Source organism: Dermacentor andersoni, chromosome 1, assembly GCF_023375885.2.
Source record: "Dermacentor andersoni chromosome 1, qqDerAnde1_hic_scaffold, whole genome shotgun sequence".
NCBI lineage: Eukaryota > Metazoa > Arthropoda > Arachnida > Ixodida > Ixodidae > Dermacentor > Dermacentor andersoni.
Window position 1 is genome coordinate 39,803,826 of NC_092814.1, and position 21,530 is coordinate 39,825,355.

The 21,530-nt window shown below is 42.6% G+C and overlaps 1 protein-coding gene across 4 annotated transcripts in view; it reads right to left on the reverse strand.

The window, feature by feature from the left end:
• Window positions 1–266: 266 nt before the first annotated feature.
• LOC126545270 (DNA polymerase lambda-like) overlaps window positions 267–21,530 on the reverse strand; it is a 63,714-nt gene continuing 42,450 nt past the window's right edge. For 3 of the 4 annotated variants that reach the window (XM_055061348.2, XM_050193056.3, XM_055061349.2), the window contains one exon: window positions 267–1,233. In XM_055061348.2, the coding sequence (XP_054917323.1) occupies window positions 1,126–1,233 (108 nt within the window). In that variant the 3' untranslated portion in view covers window positions 267–1,125. Of the gene's footprint in view, window positions 1,234–17,258; window positions 17,370–21,530 lie in introns of all 4 variants that reach the window. The other variant, XR_008608457.2, reaches the window with a different exon arrangement.

Consider the following 21,530-nt stretch of genomic DNA (forward strand, 5'->3'; position numbering starts at 1 on the left):
ACTTTTGTTTTGGCAGATACCGCAGAGATGGTGGTAGCAGCCCAGCAGTTAATATACTGCTGTTGTGTCTAAGTGTCTAACATATGGCGCGTGTGTGAGTGTGTTAGGTTGCTGCACGCAGATCTTGCCTTGCCTACTGCTGGAACCTGCCTCGCCACCATATGTGCCTCCACCATACTCCAGTGACTAGTCAGTGACCACATATGTGCTTCCACTTGATAGTTGAAGCAACCTCTGCAGCAGCAGCATGGACATCAAAGAGCCAGTGCAAGCCCATCATGATTTAATGAGACCGACAACAAGATGCACACAACCATCAACTCGCATACAACAAGCCTTTCATGTAATTAGGTCAACTTCTGAAATTGGAATGAAATTCTGTGTCCCTTGATGACTTCTTGATGTACAGCAGCGAACATAGGAGAAATATCTTTAATTAAGAGAGGATAAAAATAACTGTTCACACTTCTGGGGGTGTATTCTGTAAGTTTTTACCTAGTGGACAAGTCCATTTTGTCAGCTTCTGATGTTCTGATTGGGTGGGGGCACCTGTCTCCTTCGCATGCCCAGCCGATCGGCCCCTCCAATCCGAACTTCAGCTGCAGACAAAATTGACATGTCGACCTACAGAATACCCACTCATGTGGAGCAGTCTGGTGCACATGAATGTGTACCATGCTGCCATGCATTCAAGCATGCACACACTCATTTGCTCACTCACTCACATGCACGCTACACACGCACAAGAACCATTCAATACAAGTGAATAGGAATTACTGCAACACCCAGTAAATCTTTTCTCACCATGCTGAGATCATACATCTTTTCACATTCATTTGGCATTTTACATGCTATCACGGCATTAATTGTGATGCAATAGCACAAATGTGTTCATTCAAGTGTTTTCTTCCAAATAATAGCTCTCCGACTGAACTTTAACATCTACTGAGAGACGCATATACTTGCGTGCTCTCTCAATACATAATATATAAATATTCTGTATTTTATAAAGGCTCATTGAGAAACAAATCACACATTTTTTCAGAAATCCACTACTAAGAATATAAATTTACAAGTGAATACATTATAAATTTTAAAGACATAAACTCTATAATATCTATATAGCTAGTGGTCTCGCTCTTCAGGAGGTCGGTATTCAAGCCCAAGGTGTTCAAAAATGGATTCCTCTGTTGGCGTGGGAAGCCGTTTTCCACGACTTATCTTTTCTTCCCCCTGAAAGAAGACATTAGTAATAATTTAAGTCCACTCAGGTAATTATGCATGCATCCTTTAGTTTATCTACTTCCAATCTACATAGAAGTACATGTAAATACTATAAAAACCAACCAAAAAGTAAAAGAGATAAAAATGTGTAATTCTTACAAACCGCATAATAGCAAACACATGAGAAAGTTGAAATTTCAATGAGCATGCATCTAGTTACCTTTACAGCTGATTGTGTCCCGTGCTAATCGATGCAAGTGGTAGAATATGCAGCCACAATATACCACCTTACTGCAGTCTTGCTCGCTCACAAGGGCATGATCAGTTAAATTTAAATCACCAGAGAACAAGCTTTCTTTTTTTTTTTTTTTTTTTCAGTTGGATATAGCAAACGCTGTGGAGGTAACTGTACTACTTACCTCACTGCGTAAGTTAAGGAACACAATTAATTTAAAGAGACAGCAGTCACATAATTTCTCACAAACACCACGTAAATACTTGTTATATAATTCCTAAATTTATGTGCTTATGTATTACGTCCCTTTTAATTAACACCCAACTTGTGTCCTGTAAAGAGCTTTTAAACAAGTAAACTGAACATGAAATTTATCACTTTTTATCCCATCCATTCCAAGCGGCACAACATATTTTTGGCCATCACATAATTATGTGGAAGAAAGAAGCCAATGAGGAGGGCTGAATCAGTCAATGAATTCTCAAACACAAAAGACTTAAAGCCAGACTTCAATTGATGTTTTACTGCTCCAAAAGTGTATGCAAGCCTGACAAGACATGTTTGTTGGGTGAGTTGGTTCTTTATCATAGAGAAATTAAAAGAGCACAAAAGAAACATGAGCAAAGACACACACATGGACAAACTAACACTACTGCCTATCTTGTCTGGATTTTTTTTCTGCTTGTTTAGTTTTATTAGGATATGCAAGTCATGAGATGCAAAAGCCCTTTTACAAAAACAGGACTTACAACTTGATAACGCCACCAAAAGCACTGGTATAAAAACGAAAACACAAACAACACCAACAACAAATCACCACCTGCTTGCCCGTGTACCATGACCACCCCATAAAGTATGATATATAAGGTGTGAGGAATTCATTTATTCATGCTATGTGTGTAGCACAAGTAAGCATCGGAGGCCATCCCTGAATTTTCTTTTTGGAGTGATGCAAGAAAGCGTACAATTATTTTCTGTTGTTTGATATACTTGAGTATATCAAACATGATCTATTTGTACAGTTACTAAAATTCACAGGCAGTTTACTATTTTGAAAAGTTAAGCTATGGAAGCAAGAGGGAACCTGCTGCAGTAGCTAAGTGGCTAGGGAGTTGTGCTGCTTAGCTTGAGGTCGCGGGCTCAATCCGTGCTGTGGTGGCAGCATTATGATGGTGGTGGAATGCAAAAACGCTTGTGTATTTAGACTTATGTGCATGTTAAAGAACCCCAGGTAATAAAGTTAACCAGAGTCCCACTACAGTGTATTTCATAATCAGATCATGATTTTGGCAAGCAAAAACCCCATAATGTTTTTATACAGGAGGACAGAAATTGTTCCAACAAACTGCAGGAAGGGAAAGAAAAGCCTTGCACCAAGAAAAGGAGGCAAGGTTGATGAGAGGACAAAGAAGATGGATGAAATAAAGAGAGAGGGAAAGCATCAAATATTGTGTAATAAAAAACTTGGTGATGGATAAAGAAAAAATATAAAAGAAGAACATAATTCATAGAAGACTTCAGCACTAGGGAAAGAATGAGGACTAAAATGGCAAAATATGTATGTATATATATATATATATATATATATATATATATATAAAATTGAGACTGAGATGCCGTAGAAGTCGCAAATCTGGGTAACATTGTTTCGGCCAGATGAAAGCCTTCGAACTTCAATGATTGCCTTATGTATTCTTGTTACTAGCATATTGTAAGGACTCCAGCCTTCTACTTCGTGCCCACTGACTATAATGTATTGTGTGTGAGATATGTTCTTACGATTGTAACATGTTTACTGCATTACACTCTCCCTCTGCCTGCATGTTAAAGAACCCCAGGTGGTCGAAATTTTCTGGAGTCCTCCGCTACGGTGTGCCTTATAATAAGACCATGGCTTTGGCACGTAAAACCCCATAATTTTTTTCTCCCTCTGCCACCTTTTCTTGAGTCTGACCTTCCTTTTCATTCCACCAGATCTGTCTGCATATTTTTTTACCTCTTGCTTCAACAACCTAACTTGTTGAAATAATAATTGGCCTCCACTACATGTGCATTTTCTTCCTGCCACAGTTCTCTCTCCTGTTTCAAAGAAGCCAAATGAGCAAGGATCCTTGCTTGCAGAGCTACATTTTACCTTAATCGTCTCTTCATAAAGATACAATAATTGCCTCTACAGCAAACATTCCTACTTGTCCCTTTTACTGGTACCATCTGCACTCTCCAAGCCTGCCCTTCTATCAAGGTTGTAGAGAAAGCACAGCCCCGAAGTCCTAGCACCATTCCCCAGCCATGGCGGGAGCATTCCTTATCTTCCTCTACTACTTCCACTAGCCACGATCTCATCTGTCCTCTAGCGCAGATCACAGTAGCAGTTTCCACACTGCCCCTCCCTCAGTGGAGGCGGTATTACTGGCTTGTGATGACCTGGAGCAATGGCACGGTACCCCACCAGTTAAAAAAAGAATCCGTGGGCTTCTGGAACCTCGAATGTAAATGTGGCAGACCAAGCAATAGAGAGTCCGAGCCACCAAGGTCATCCAAGAGCCTTAGGGCCCAAACTCTGTTGGCTTCTTAGACGTACACCTAGGTTCCTTCCAAGACCTTGTACTGAAAAGTGCCCACAGTAGTTAGCTGGTACATGCAGCTGCTTACTTACATCCCTATCACCACAAGGAGACTAGCCAGCTGTCTTGGGGCAGAAGTTCCGTTACAAGCTATCACCAAGCCGTTGCCAAGCCAGAATTAAGATGAAGCTTCTCCCGGCATGCATTTTATTTTAAGAGCAGCGGCTCCTCGGAGTTATGAGGCCTGGCTACGCCATTGGCTATGCCATTAGCATGTGTCTATGATGGCAATGATACCTTGACAACTAGCTCTTGAGATCGTGGAACTTGATGTCCGAGGTCTAGCAGGAACACTGCTCATCGACGCTACCTGCTGTGGAACAGATGCCATGGCCTTCCCAATGTCCAATGTCCCCATGGCCTCCCCAAGTCCATCCATGAACAAAGCTGGGGCCCTACATTAGGCACCAATCTGGAGAAGGTGCGGCCCTCAAGTCCTGACCAGCAGATACCTAGCCATGGCTGGAGCATGCCTTGTCTTCCTCTGCTGCTCCCGTTAGCCACAATGTCACTGTGTCTGTCCTCTAGCATGAATCAGGGCAGCAGTTCCCACAAGGTATAGCTTTTGAGAAAGGTGAGCTCTCTTCTTAAAATATTGGCACCAGACAGAGGCATCCCCTTCCCCTGTTCTACCATATTGCTTGTTCATTGATATGTGCAGTTTAATGGACATGTGTCACAGTTTACAGCCCATGATTAAGCCCAAACCCCACGAGAGTGATTTTGCGTCGACAGCTTCGAGCGGTGAAATGGGCAACTGCGTGAACAGATCGCTCGTTCTCGTCGCTCGATTGCTCGGTTTTCAAAATCTAGAATTCATCACTCGTCACCTGAGAGTGCTATGAGTGACTAGTCATAGTAGCCAATAGCATAAAGCTGTAACAGGCTGTACAACAGGGATACTACCAGTTGTCACATGAAAAGAGCAAACTGAATTTTTACAGGCGCAAGGATAAAAAAAAGCCTACTGCGAGACCTTCAGAAATACTTTATGCTGCTCTGTACAGCAAAACAAATAAACTTAAATTATTAGAGCATGCATCACGCCAGTTTCAGCATGTATTTTCTGCCTTCATACCGGCAACACCAGGGAGATGTCGCTCAAAGTCGTTGCTCGCGTGGGGTTAGATTTGAAGGCGATGAGCGGACGCGACGGCCATCTCCGTTGCGTCACTTGTCGTCATTGCACACAAGATCACTTGCATGGGGTTTATACTTTAATCAGTACCACTGGTGGTTTCTTATGTGCACTTTATTTGATGCAGAGGAGTTTTTGAACTTAGCCTCTAATGGAATGAGGCTGCCATGCCTATGAACTGAAGCTCCAGCCCTGTGAAAAGTAATGCAATATTTTGTCCACAGTGAGGCATAAAATGCAAGAGAGAACTAAAATGACTTTTGGATCAAAGTAAAGTGAGGTGCAGAGACCAGAAAGCAAGTAAGCCTGGGCTAAGAGATACTGAAGCCTCGTAACCTTATGCTGTTTTCTTTTAATTGTACCGGGCACAAGTTCATCGCCTATAATTTTCAAGGCATTGAACATGCTTAATAAAGGGAAAATCAGACATCCACCCGTTCTTAGCAATTGCTACAAAACAAACCCATACGGGTTCCTCGAAAGAAAAGCCTCGCATTTGAAAAAAATTCGTCCTGGTGCGGGACAGCAGCTCGGATCAGGACAAATTTTTCTTCAACTGCGAGGCTTTTCTTCCGAGGAACCCTTATGGGTTTCCTTTGTAGCAATTGCTACGAATAGGTGGATGTCTGATTTTCCCTTCATTAATTACTTCTCTCCACCTTGCGAATTTCCGCAGAACTATTACGTCAAACCTTTGAACATGCGCAGTGCGCTATGGTCAAGTATATAAATGTAGTGCATACAATCAACTGTCATTTTTTCTTGTTCCGGATGTGAGAAGTTCCATCAGTTTGTGTATGGGTAAAAGTTTGTCATAGAAACTGATCACAAGCCACTCCTTTTGATAGCATCAAAAGGGATTTGTGGCATGCCATCTCACTTGCAAATATTTTTCCTACAGCTCACGAAATACAACTATTCCTAGAAGTTCATTCCCAGAAAGAATTTCGTCCTAGCAGATATGCTGTCATAGTCGTCTCCTACTTAGTACGGAAGCCGAGAATGCTGGGAATATGGGAGATGTCGATGTTCGTGTTGTTTGGCTAATGGGCTGCATCGCCACCAAAGCAACACACCACAAATTAGCCAAGTGGTTTGTGATGACTATCTGAAAGCAGTTATAACCAGCATGGCAGCTCTATCTATGTCTCTAACCGTTTTCCTGCCAACTTGGGTAGCTGGGTAGTCAATGGTCTAATAGGTAGAGCATCGGGCTGCTGTGCTGAGGGAACCGGGTTGGGTTTGAAACCAACTGTCAAACCAACTTGGGTCACTGAGTATGTGACATTGGGCATGTGCCACTCCTTAAGCAGCCTATTTCACTCCAACTTTGATTACTGGGTATGTGGCACTGGGTATGGATGCTCTTGAATGAACCTCTACGATGCCAACTTAGGTCACTGAGTATGGCACACTGGGTATACATGCTGCTCATCAATGAACCCATTTCACACCAACTTGGGTCACTGGCCGCCAATGGAAACGGACCTTGTAAACCTTTAACAGCCGAACTCTGTCGAGTGAGGCTAGCTTAGCAGGACTCTTTGAGGAACTATTAGATGTTGCTTGGGATATTACTGGCCTTATCACCAGTTCTTCAGATTAGAAGAACTGGTGAGGCTTATACATTGCTGCCATCATCCATATGCTGCCTGGTTGCCATTATCCCTCAAGAGAAAAGTGTATAACCCAGCTGTGTCTTACCAGTACTCACTTACAGGGCAGAAATCTGGAGGCTTATGAAAAGGGGTCTACTTAAATTGCGGACGATGCAACGAGCTATGGAAAGAAGAATGATGGGTGTAACGTTAAGGGGATAAGAAGAGAGCAGATTGGGTGAGGGAACAAACGCGAGTTAATGACATCTTAGTGGAAATCAACAAAAAGAAATGGGCACAGGCAGGGCACGTAATGAGGAGGGAAGATAACCGATGGTCATCAAGGGTTACGGACTGGATTCCAAGAAAAGGGAAGCGTAGCAGGGGGCAGCAGAAAGTTAGGTGGGCGGATGAGATTAAGAAGTTTGCAGGGACAACATGGCCACAATTATCACTTGACTGGGGTAGTTGGAGAAGTATGGGAGAGGCCTTTGCACTGCAGTGGGCATAGCCAGGCTGCTGCTGCTGATGATGATGATACATTGCTGAATAACGGCCATGTCCTCTGTCCTGATAAGAAGCAATACGGGGTAGGATTCCTAATCCATAAGGACATAGCAGGCAACATTGATGAATTCTACAGCATTAATGAAAGGGTAGCAGTAGCCATAATCAAACTTAATAGGAGGTATAGATTAAAGGTAGTACAAGCCTACGCTCCAACATCCAGTCACGACGATGAGGAAGTAGATCAGTTTTATGAAAATGTTGAATTAGCGATGAGAAAAGTGCAAGCTCAGTATACTGAAGTAATGGGCGACTTCAATGCAAAAGTGGGGAAGAAGCAGGCTGGTGAACAAGCAATTGGCAACTACGGCGTCGATTCTAGGAATGCTAGAGGAGAGATGCTTGTAGAATTTGCAGGAGTGGATAAGCTTCAAATAATGAACACCTTTTTCAAGAGGTATAGCAACAGAAAGTGGACCTGGAAAAGCCCTAATGGTGAAACAAGAAATCAAATCAACTTCATACTTTCTGCTGATCCCAGCATAGTGGAAGATGTAGAAGTGATAGGTAGGGTAAAGTGCAGTGATTATAGGTTAGTGAGGGCTAGAATTCACCTCGATTTGAAGAGAGAAAGAGCCAAATTGGTCAAGAAGAAACAGGTAAACCAAGAGGCAGTAAGGCTAAAAGCAGACAAATTCAGACTGGTACTTGCAAACAAATATGCAGCCTTAGAACAGAGAGATGATGATGATGACATAGAGGTAATGAATGAAACCGTAACAAGGCTGGCTTCAGAGGCAGCAATTGAAATGGGAGGCAAGGCACCAAGACAACCAGTAGGCAAGCTCTCCCAAGTAACAAAGGACCTAATAAAGAAACAACAAAAAATGAAAGTGTCCAACTCAAGAGATAAGATAGAATTCGCGGAACTGTCAAAACTGATCAACAAGGCAAAAATAAGTGATATTCAAAATTATAACATGAGAAAGACTGAAGAAGCCGTAAAAAATGGACGCAGCCTGAAATCAGTGATAAGGAAACTTGGCATAGGACAAACCAAGATGTATGCACTGAAAGATCAGCAATCTCAAAGGTATAGTAAAAGCAGTGGAAGAATTCTATAATGACCTGTACAGTACCCAGAGGACTCAGGAGAACTCTATTCGAAATAATAATGAACAGGATACAAAACTCCTCCTATAACTAGATGTGAGGTCAGAAGGGCCTTGCAAGACACGAAATGAGGAAAAGCGGCAGAAGATGGAATAACACTCGATTTAATCAAAGATGGAGGAGACATAATGCTTGAAAAACTGGCGGCTCCCTGTACGAATGGTCTATCGACTGCAAGGGTCCCAGAAAACTGGAAGAATGCAAACATTATACTAACCCACAAAAAGGGAGACGTTAAAGAATTGAAAAATTATAGACCCATTAGCTTACTCCCAGTACTACATAAAATATTCACCAAGATAATCTCCAATAGAATAATGGCAACATTGGACTTTAGTCAACCAAGGGAACAGGCAGGTTTCAGGAAGAGATACTCTACAATGGATCACATCCATGTCATCAATCAGGTAACTGAGAAATCCGCAGAGTACAATCAGCCTCTCTATACTGCTTTCATAGATCAAGGAGTACAGACCGCTTATGCAAATACCTTGGAAAATATCTACAGAGATTCCACAGCTACTTGAATTTCACACAAGAAAAGTAGGAAGATAGCTATAAAGAAAGGGGTCAGACAAGGAGACACAATCTCTCCAATGCTATTCACTGCGTGCTTGGAAGAAGTATTCAAGCTGTTAAACTGGGAAGGCTTAGGACTAAGGATCGACGGCGAATACCTAGGCAACCTTCGGTTTGCCGGTGACATTGTTTTATTCAGCAATACTGTAGACGAGTTACAACAAATGATTGAGGACCTTAACAGGGAGAGTGTAAGAGTGGGGTTGAAGATTAATCTGCAGAAGACAAAGATAATGATGAATAACCGAGCAAAGGAACCAGAGTTCAGGATCGCCAGTCAGCCATTAAGAGTCTGTGAAGGAGTACATTTACCTAGGTCAATTAATTATAGGTAACCCTGATCATAAGAAGGAAATTAACAGAAGAATAAAAATGGGTTGGATCGCATACGGCAGACATCGTGAGCTCCCGACTGGAAGCGTACCGTTATCATTGAAAAGGAAGGCATACAATCAGTGCATTTTACCGGTGCTGACATATGGGGCAGAGACTTGGAGACTGACAAAGAAGCTTACGAACAAGTTAAGGATTGCGCAAGCATTTCAGAGGACTTCTCTCCTAGAATCAAATCGGTAAGAAAAAAACTTTGGACCTGGACAAAACAAAACAGAGACAGAGGCGACAAGGTATTTTTATCCTTCGACAAGGTTAGAATCAATGGCAATACGTTCAGATAGGACGAGGCATTGGACAGGGCAGTTCCCTCAGCAGCAAATTGACATACCCGGTCTAATTCCAGTCAAAAACTGCGTGAAAGTAAAACTAAATCTTATTTGTTAGAGTTACCCCACGTCTTCTGTCCGCTAACTGTTTTAAATGTTAACGCCCAGAGCGTTGTGAACAAGACTGATGACCTCGAAAGCCTACTTCTTAGTTACAATCCTGACATCACGCTTCTAACGGGAATATGGCTTCATGATGCTATCCCCGATTCTGACATAATACCCAGCTCGTACAACATAATTCGCCACGATCGTGGCTCGAGAGGGGGTGGTGTCCCGACCATAATAAAAAAGGGCACCCCATTCACATCCATTCCACACAATACTTCTGCTGAAATGGTTTAGATTCTAGTGCCGTCTTTCAAATGCAAGGTTCTTATTGGTGTAGTACACAGGCCTCCGAATGCAGATATCTCAATTTTGGAATCGCTGCATGATTTTCTTTACGCCCACAGTAAACACTATACTCATATTATCTTATGCGGTGACTTTAATCTACCGATGATAAACTGGGACGATCTCTGTGCTCGGCATTCTTGTCAGCATGCTGAAGTACTGCTCGATTTGGCGTTTTCTTTTAATCTAAAACTAGCAGGAACACCTACACGTGTTACTTCAAGCTCAAGAACTATCCTCGACCTTGTTCTTATCTCTGAAGCAGTCAGTAAAACAGGATTTACTGTAGAAGTTTTACCAGGTATATCAGATCATGAAGCGATCCTGCTTAAAAGCAATCTACAGTAAAAATTATCCATTGTCCAGACAAAGAAGTCTTGGATTTTGGGAGAGCGGCTGATGAAAGTGTACTCGACTACTTAGAACAAGAGTTCGACACTTTTCTTCAAAAATCAATTCCAGGCGTAATCAGAGTCAATGATTTATGGTTGCATTATAAGGACGCAGTGCAGGAATGTATGCACAGGTACATTCCAACAAAACGCAAGAGAATGGCCCGCAATAACCCTTGGATCACTCGTGACATACTGCAACTAAAGCGCCGCTTAAAACGCCTGTCACGGTCCAATAGTTGTGTCGATCGTTCCGTGCTACCGTCAATGCGTACCGAACTTAGGAAAAAAATTAAAGACTCAAAGTATCATTTTTTCAATGTTAAGCTACGCCATTTTTTATCTAACGCCCGAAGAACGTTTTGGATGCACATAACCGAGAAAAAGGACCCGGTCACCAAAATTAGATTGAATGATACCGAGACCAGTGATAACCAGAATATTGCGCAAGTGTTCAACGAGTACTTTGCTTCGGTATTTCTATGTGGTACTGAAGACGATAGTCTAGAATTTTCAGGCTCTGGCTGCAAACTTATGGACCTATTTCTTTCCGAAGAAGGTATTCTTTCGTCCCTGTTAAACATAGACAAAGAAATCTGCTGGTCCTGATGACATACTAAATAATTTTCTCTTTAGGTACGCGGAGTGGTGTGCAAAGTATCTGTTTATAATATTTAACGAAAGTCTAAAGCAAGATGTCCTTCCTAATGATTGGAAAGCAGCAAAGATAATTCCCATTCATAAGTCCGGAGATAAACTCAGTATTACTAATTACAGACCCGTCTCGCTTCTCTGCACCGCTAGTAAGGTGATGGAGCACTTCGTTTTTAAGCACTTGAGCAGCTTTCTGGAAAACAATAGTTTTTTTTTTGAAAAACAGCATGGATTTTGGCATAGCCTATCTACAGTTACTCAGCTTCTACATATTACCAATGAAGTCATGGCAGCGCTGGACCGCAGCGGGCAAATAGATGTGCTTTTTATTTTATTTTCAGAAGGCATTTGACCGTGTTTGTCACAAAAGACTAAAACTGAAGCTACAATGTGCGCTGAAAAATGAACAAATTCTTCGCTGGCTTGACTCTTATTTAACTAATCAAACACAATATGTCCGTATAGGAAACTTTATTTCTTCACCTGCTCCCGTACTTTCTGGTGTGCCGCAAGGTTCAGTACTTGGACCTCTTTTCTTTTTGATTTATCTTAATGATTTGTCCTTTGATTCCCCGGTACGATGCCGGTTCTTTGCTGATGATTGCATTGTGTACCACAAAATTCAATCACTCCATGATCAGACTACTATAAAGGATTACCTTAATGCAATCGATAATTGGTGTCAGTCCTGGCGTATCAACTTAAATGCCTCAAAATGTACTCAAATGATGATTACAAGAAAGAAAGCACCATCAATTTGTACATATAAAATCAATAATGTAGCAATTAAGACGGTTGACAAATTTAAGTATCTGGGTGTAGTGATTGACTTGAAGCTAACCTGGAATGCTCATGTCCAATACGTCGTTTCGGCATCGCTAAGGAAGCTATGGCTAATTAAACACCAGCTTAAACATTGCACTAGTAGGACTAAACTCGCTGCCTACACGACACTCATTAGACCATTGCTTGAATATGCCGATGCTGTGTGGGATCCCCACACAAGGACTGGTGTCAACAACATTGAAAGCGTGCAAAAGAAAGCCCTTAGATTTATTTATAATATTTATAGTAGACAAGTCTTGATCACTGATTTCAGAACACGGTCTGGCCTCCCATCGCTAGAATTTTGGCGCAGACTGCATCGCTTACAAACTTTGACGCTAACGGAAGGCCAAAATGGCGACGCTATATCAAGCGGGCCCACATCGTCTTCTTCCTCCTCAGTGCAGCCACACTGTGGCGGCTGTTCCGTAGCATCATTGTTAATAAACAAACAAAAATGGATTCCGACATTTACATCAATTTTAATAAAACAAGACAAAACAGACGCAAGCACAGCAAAATGATTGTGATGCCACAGACTAAAACTACTGCTTATCGCTTCTCGTTTTCCCCTCGAACTATAGAAGAGTGGAATGCTCTACCGCAAGAAGTCGCTTGTATGTCCTCAGTCGAATCCTTTGTGTCTGCCGTGCAATCTTTGCAATGAAGCGTGTTAGATTTAGAATGACCAGTTTCCTATTTTTGTAATTTTGTACAAGATGCCTTTACCGACGCAATAGTCTGTATTTTTAAACATTTTTTTTTCATGGTTCCTTGTAACTCATGTTTTTGTTATTTTCACTTGCAGCACCGACTTTGTACTCACTCGCTCCTGCCTGGACTGCCAAGAGGCAGTTGGCAGTATCTAATAAATAAAATAAATAAAAATAAATCAAGAGCAATGGAACAAAGAATGCTAGGCATAACTTTAAGAGACAGAAAGAGAGTGGTTTGGATCAGAGAGCAAATGGGTATAGACGATATTCTGATTGACATTAAGAGAAAAAAAATGGCTGTGGGCAGGTCATGTAATGCGCAGATTAGATAACCGTTGGACCATTAGGGTGACAGAATGGATACCAAGAGAAGGGAAGCGCAGCAGAGGATGGCAGAAGACTAGGTGGTGTGATGAACTTAGGAAATTTGTGGGTGCTAGTTGGAATCGGTTGGTGCAGGACAAGGGTAATTGGAGATCGCCTTTGTCCTGCAGGGACATAAAATAGGATGATGATGATGATGATGATGATGATGGGTCACTGGTTATGTGCCACTGGGTATGTGCCGCTCTCCAATGACAAAAAAATTCCTTTAAAATTTCTCAGGTGCTGGGCGGAATTGAACACATCATATATACTCAAGCTTGTCTGCATATTACTTTGTGGCACTGCCGCTAGATGTTGCAGTGTGTCCAGAGGGAAGCGTGAAAGAGGAGCCCAGCTGCATACATGCCTCAACATGATGCATTTTGCTGGCAGCAATACGGTGTGCCGCTACAATGCTTCAATGCTAACCAAATTAATGTGAACCTTATAATGTCGACATAACAGGCAAAACATTTCAAGTTAAACTGAAACCCTTTTCCTTGGAACTGACAGTGGTGAATGGAGTCTTGCTTAAGGATACCAAAGTCATCATGCCAAGGAGCATGCAGTGGGAAATCCTCGCAAGAACTCTTGCCAGCCATTTTGGCTTGTGGAAATGCAATGAAGAGCCAGAAGTCTTGTTTTGTGGCCAGGGCTTAACGGAAGTATCACCACTCTTATTTATAGCTGCCCCACATGCAAACAGTATATGTACCTAAAGCAATCGCAAGAGCCGTTTCTTATGCATACTGCTCCAGCATGTGCATGGCATCAGGTTGGTGTAGGTATCTTTCATTTTGGTGGAGAATTGTATATCATTGCATTTGATGCCCTCTCAAATTTTCCAGAAGCAGAGCAACTGCGTGACATGATAGGACCACAATTGGTGCTCTCAACACAAAATATTCTCCTGCTATGGCATTCTAGTACAAGTCTGCATGGACAATGGGTGGCAATTCTCCTGTAATGAGTTTTTGGTCTTTGCAAGGTAGTACTATGACTTCACGCACATCACATCAAGTCTTGCCTACTTGCCATCCAACACTCTGATGGAGAAGGGTGTGCAAATAGTCAAATGCATAATGAAAAAAATATGTGGGCCGAAGAGAGAACTTCTGGCTAGGTACTTAAGCCTACCACTCAACACCTTTGGAAGACGGAGAGTCATCAGGAGAGCTCCTGCAAGGCAGGTAGCTTAGAAGCAATGTTCCAGACTTCAACAATGCTTCAAAACCAGAAGCGAAAAAGAACTGACAGCAAAGAAAAGCAGGGTGTCAAACCGGAATCGAACCCAAATTTTTGCCTGGAACCAAAACTGAACCAAACCTGCATTTCTTCTGCCATTTTGGAACTGAGCCTGAACCATAATGAACCGAAGGAATTGTTCCGAACCGGTTGCGGGAACGGAGATTTAGAGCAGAGCAGTCTTGTATGGGAGATGCTGCCGAGAGATAATGCAGCAGCATCATGTTATTATCATGTTATCATCAAGTTATTAGCCTCTTATGGTCACCATTTGTCACAAGAAATCGGTGCACATATGAAAAAACCTATGCGGCTCGAATAAACACACTGGCGCACACCGTAGAAGCCTCCAGAACAATGAAGAGAAATCAACTTGCGGCTCGCGGAGAGCATGTAGCCTTTTAAACAGTGCTAAGTGGATCCATCTCCACTTTTCTTCATGGGTGGTGGCACCGCGTCGGAGAGAATCGATTCGAACGTTCTGGAACTTGTTTACATGCCTGACCAATAGTGACGTGCGCCCCAGCTGGAGAGTGAGAACGCTGTTGTGCAGTGGATGCTATGTGTATGTGCACTACTGCTTTCGGATGAAGTGATGAACAGACGAGGCGCGCCGTATAAAAGGACGACTAGCACTGTCGACCAGCCCGTGCCGAAGTCCTAACTTTAAGACTTTGAGAAAATGCTTCTCCTCAACTCCTTGGTCAATGCCGCTGCTGGCAGCCACAGATCTGCAGAGAGCGCGTGCCTGTTCTAAGTATGGCCACATCATGACCCTCCACACATCAGACTGACACAGTGCGCAGTGGGCAAATCATGTTGTTTATGTTTGCCTCTCTCGTGTAGCAGTGCACTATTGTTGCAAGATCTTTCTGTGTATTGTGGTCTCTGTGAAGTGTTGTATTGCATGCGTTGCATTGTTTTGGAGAACATTGTGTGTATGTTGTTATAAGTTCAGTGAAATTCCTCTGCATCGTCTCTTCGCTGTAAGTAGCTTGTTTTTGTATGCGAGCTTTTCACTGTGATCCATTCTCTGGCTTGCGATCAGTGAATGTCGGGTACCATACGAGCACCCCTCTTTGTCACTTGGTAGCTCGATTTCGGCTGAGCTTGTCACGCTAAGTTGAGGGCATCGCCTGAGAGACTGGAATCACTACTCCCACATGCTATAAGGGTGTCTGGGAGTACTACACTACAGCACGAACGGTTACACCATTGGAAACGTTACCCCTCGCCATTTACAAGTGAAGGTGTACTTGCCGTGTACTCTAGTTTTGCTTTCCCTGTCTCAAAGTCTAAGGCTGAAGTCTCGAGATTATTTTGTGTATCTGTAAACTTTTCTCACTCCCAATAGGACCCCCTATAATATAGAAGTGTGGGTACACGTGCCGCTTCTTTTGGCTGTGTCTCACTTCTCTGCTGTGAAGTCACCCTAATCAGAGCAGAAGCTCAAGAGTAGTTGTCTATTAATTTTTCTCAGCTGAAACATGGTGGTCATGCAGTGCAGAAGTGAACCAACTGTGTACGTGCCCGCTGTTTTGTGTGTGAATTGAACCACTTATTTTTCCAGTGTGCACTAGTGCCCTCTCCGTCGGTACTTTATAGCATTAAAAGAAGGCCGAATCGCCACCTGAGCCAGTCTGCTCCTCAGGGCTGCTGCCGAATTCTCCGTTGAACCCGAGCCACCATCGATGCCACATCTGCTCTTCGTGTGTCGTCTGGGTGAGCGAACTATCGATGCACTCGTGTCACTGTATATTACATTTTCACCTTTCGTATTCCTTTGGAGATTTATTGGGTTATGCTTGGGCGATAGAACCGATTTCTGTAATTGTAATCACTAGTTTTCAGTTGCGTTTTTATGCACACCTCGCGAAGCTTTTAATGACTAATTATGATAGTAAATGAAACGGTTTCCTTGGTAATTATTTCCCTTCTACATTTTAATTTAATATTTACGTTGTTGTTAATCGAACGTCATTGTTGTCCCATTACTCTCACTGAAAACGAACCTCGTAATATTTGCAGAGCCCCTCTTCCCACACTCCCCATCTAGATATCTTCTAAGGGAAGCAGCATTTGCCTTCATGTTAACAGCAAGAAATTGAATTGCATTGTTCAAATAGGCTTTCTTGTATAACAGAATGAACCGGTTTCTTAAGGACTCAATATAAGCAGCGATGACTTTTTGTCAAAGCATGCTTTTGAGTGAAGAGCGAGGGAGGAATGTCGGGTAAGATAGCTAGTTCTGCATTTTAGTCTTTGCTTTTTGTGCACTCTTCCCTTCAAGTACCGCTTTCTTCAAATGTCACTTCCCACTAACTTCTATTCGGGTCCTAGGGTCCTCATAAGCATTTGCACTCTCCTTTTCATAGTACACTATTGCGCTATGTCACAATTTTTAAGTGGGCTAGTGCACCTTGTTGCAGCCCAGACTTTAACAATAACAAGAAACGAAATGAAACTACAGACATTATGAAAGTGCCTGCTTGAATATCTTTGTTTTTGTTAGGTAAAGAAAGAACAGCCAGAAGACATTGTTTAACACTGCCTGTGGGGCTCCATAATCGAAACCGATTGCTCATGCCTCGCACCTATTTTAGACCATGCAAAACAATTTTTCTTTGCTTGTGCCCATAATATTTGGGGTCTTAGGCACAAGTGTTTCTATAAAGGTAGTCGTACAGCGACTAACTATTCTTGTATTTTATTTTTGTGTGCCGCCGGCGCTGCTGATTGCAAAGATAGGTCGCTTCATTCATCATCCAGTCCACAAGCATTTCCAGTTTGATGTCGAGAAAGGACAGTCTATATGTCAGAATGGAGACTGTCAGACTAGGCTATTGGGACAGCATGCTGCTAACCTTGAACGTCATGTCCAGTAGCATCACAGCTCAGAATACCAAGCACTATTCCTGGAGAAGCCGTCGTGTAGCAAATCCTCACAAGGGTCTGGCAGTGAGCAAGTTTTCCGACTACGGAAGGGCAAGGAAATGAAGGTGAGCGCGGGTGTGAGCGTAAACATAACCGGAGAAGCCATCATGAATGCTTGCATTGAATTGGTCACTATGAATGATCGACGATTTTGCATGATTGATGACTCCAGGTTTCAAAAGATCATTGACCGTATAATGCAGGGCTTTAAGAAAAGAATGACTGTGAGTGCCAAGAGTGTTCGATTACGAGTGGCTCAAGAAGCAAAAAAAAAAAAAAAAGCAAGAAAATTGATATCACAGTCACTTCAATATCATCTTGTTTTCCTAAAAATGGGCAGTGCTACAGGCCTTGATCGAGCAATTCTTGGCATCAATGTACAATTTATTGAAGATGGCAAGATCCACCTGCAAACACTAGTTATGAAAGAACTTTTTGAGCGGTACACCGTGGAAAACTTAAAGCATGAAGTTGTTGGTGAGCTCTCTGAACATGGAATAGCTCTGGACCAAGTGTACAGTGTAACGACGGGCAATGGAGCAAATATGGTTATAGCGGTTGCTCTTCTAGCACAGCCAGCATCTGAAGACGATGTGTGGCACGTGCCCACAGTCTAAGGATGAAGAGTGGGAAACATCAGATAAAAATTTAAGCAAGTGGCCTTGAAACGAGTTGGAAGGAGACTTCATGTTTTTGGATTATGGACCACTCCTTCAAGGGATGAGGTGTGCCGTTCACACACTGCAACTTACAGTGCAAGATGCGCTGAAATATTCAGCAGCGAAGGACCTTGTTATCAAAGCAAGCAACATAGTGAAAAAAATGTGGGCACCAGCAGTGATGTCCCTCCTTCGCAAGCTAAAATTGAAGAAACGAATTTGGAATGTCTGACACGGTGGATGTTGACAAGCACCATGCTTAAACGGCTGCTGGAACTCCGAGAATTCTGCGACGACTTTTTTAGCCATGAAGGTGAGCTCGCTCTTACAGAAGACTGGCAGGGCATCGAAAATGCGGTGGCTGCACTGCCTCCCGCTGAGAAAGCCACTGTTTAACTGTAAAGGGCTGGCTTAACTGTCACCTAGAGGTTTCTAAAATGGACACCTCGATAGTCAGCAACATGGTAATTGCCATGAAAAGGCACGAGAAACTGTTGCTAGGCTGCAACCTTTTCTGTGCAGCTATTTATCTAGATCCTCCTTACCACACAATATTGATTAGTGAGGAGAGCGCCGATCAAAACAGCATCTGGTGACCACATGGAGGTGGCTTTGTGGGATCGTCGGAGGTGATCAAGTACAATTAATAGCAGTAGCAGAAGCTCCCTCTAGAAGCTTATAAGCTGAGGATGAACCTGAGGCCTTCCTTATGGAATGAGAAGAGGACTGCCTGCATCCAGCTAGCGACAGTTCACTCAAAGTCAAAGAAGTACCCAGCCTACTCGATGCCTTCCGAGAAGGTTCTTAGAATAAGCAAGGATTCGAATGTACTGGACTAGTGGGAGAAAGAAAAGTCAAGGTGCGCAGACCTGTATTCATTTGCCACAGTAGTGCTTGCGGTGCCGGCCTTACAAATTAGCGTTGAGAGGGCATTTTCAGGACTTAAGTACATCCTGTCTAGTCATTGAATGAGGTTGAATCCAACAACCCTTGACAACGTCCTCTTCCTTCACTCTTTTTAGTCTGCCAAATAAAAATTTGCATCGTTGACTGGGCACATAATGAAATGTTTGGAAGTGGCAAAGGTGTCACATTATGCTGATTGGTAATCATACAAGCCAACACTGCACTCTAACCTACGAGTCGGTGCGGGAGAAGATGCATTAGAAGAGTGTTCTTAGAGCTTAAAAAAATCAGCACGGAAAAAAATTGAAAAAGGTAATACCTGCGAGATAATTATGCCGTACATCTGATAAAATTCTGCAGGAAATTTTTACTGCAAGAAATGCCCATTAAAACATGCAAAAGATATGCAATGTGCCCACTCGAAGTAGAAGAAATGCGCACAACTGATAAACGTAAAGCACTCAGTGAGCATGCGAATAAATTTTGTTAAAGCCCTTGTATCTGGCTAAACAGGGTGGTAAATTCTCTCTAAGAGAGCTTTAAAATTGCTGAATATGGATAGAATGTAGCATGAGTATCAATACTGCAATGCACAGTTTGCTTTTATAACCCAGGTTTCCTAGCTGCTTTATTCCCGAGCATAGGTAAACCTTTAGCAGCTCTTCAAAACTGCAATTTCTAGTTTTTTATTATGGTGCTGTACCGTGCGCCTCAAGATATTTTTGCCACTCACTCGACAGCACCATCAAATATACATAGTCTGTAGTTCCACAGACCATCAGGTTCTCTTCTTATTATTAGCCTCAATTTAATGTAAAGTTGTCCGCATATACTACCAGTTTGCGTTAAATACTGCCCATCTCCCCCAATTTTCTTTTTCATTTAGAATACAGTTAGAACGTACATTTCCGAGGTAACATATCATGGTTTATTTTTCATGGCTTCTATGTGCATAGTGTTTAATATTGTGTAACGTTTTCAATGTGTTGTTAATTTGAAGGCATCCCCGTCCCCTTGTGAAGGCCTTCAGGGACATCACTAACAATAAATCCATATCTTCCACTTATTCTGGTTGAATAAGCCATTATATACAAACAGCAGTGAGACACCAACACTCACAGTCCTCTACGTCACTGGCACTTCTTCTTGTGCAGTGACATTGTGTCCTTTGTTTACTGCTCTAAGAGAGCATGATAACCAAAAAAACAACAACTTCGGGGCCTTCTTAACTCCACTTTTAAAGTAGATGTGACAGCATTTCCATATCATCTTGAATCTGCTCAACCTTAAAATTAAGGGGCGCATGGATTAATGTGGGTTAGCGGGTAGACTGGGATGGATTAGTGAGATCAGTGGGTGAGATAATGTGAATTAGTGGGTTGGTGTGTTGATTAATTTGGATTAGAGGAATTAGCAGGCCGGTTAAGGTGGATTAGTGGGTCGGACCAACCTCAATATTTTGGGGTCCTTGGCATTTGCAAATTTTGCGGCGCTATCACTCTTGACCAATCAGAAAATTTAGTTGTGCACAAAAAAGCCACAATGTTTTTAGGTGACTACAACCTAAATGCTACAAAATGTCTTTCTTTATGCCAACATAGTGTTGTTATGTTGTTTCTAGCGTAAGATTGACATCTTGCACTGAAGTTAATAAACGATTGCCTAATGCATATTTTGTAATCATCCAAGGGTTTTCAAAACAAGTATTTATATGAGGTAAGAGTGTAGGAAGCAAGTAAACTGAAAGAAAAAACATGAGGGGTGATCAACTGGTTTGATGCAAAGGATAAATCTGATAGCATTCTTCATTACCTTCTCTTCCTTTGTGCTACCGTTCTGCAGCCTTGGAGTACCAGTGACCACTACCACTGCTTGTGACTTCACTAAGCTACTATTTTTGCTAGAACCCCATCGCTGTTACCTATTACTGAAGCGTCATTAGCAAGTTGCTATCGCTGGTGTTTTCCTAAAGTGAGTGAGTCATTATAGCCGTTCCTTCCTTCTAGCCAGTCTGTTAGCAGGTGGAGGCTGACGCCGACACTGGACAGCTTTCGACTTCTAGCACTGCTAATGCTCTTGTGTTAAAGCTAAAACGACATTGAAACTGTAGGTACATGAAAAGTGCAGCAGACCAACCAATTTTCCTTTTTTTCAAATCCTGTGTGTGTGTGTGTGCGCACGCGCAGAGAAGTTGCTGCCCAGCAAAGAGGCTGCCCGCTTGCCAGTAGGCTGGCTGCCTGCCTGCCTGCCTGCCAGCCAGAAGATTCAGGTGAGGACGCATGATTTAGAGCGGGGGCAGCACCGGAGTGCTGCCCACTGGCCAGGAGGCTACATGCCTGCCTGCCAGAAGATTGTGGTGAGCATGCATTATTTGGAGACAAGGTGTGGCCCGTCACTGGTTGGAGTGGGGCATGGAGCACAAGGCGGCACTGCGGCGGCTACGTAGAGCCATTGTCGTTCTTTTCCTCAAGAAAACAACTGTGGGGCATGAAACTGCAGATTTATGAACCAAGAATAAAATAAAATTTAATTATATTAATGAATTAAATAAATTAATAAAGATAACCTTGCGGCCATAAAGAGTAATGCTTTCACATTCACACACGTAAGCAGCCTTAACTGTCCCTGCGAACTTTT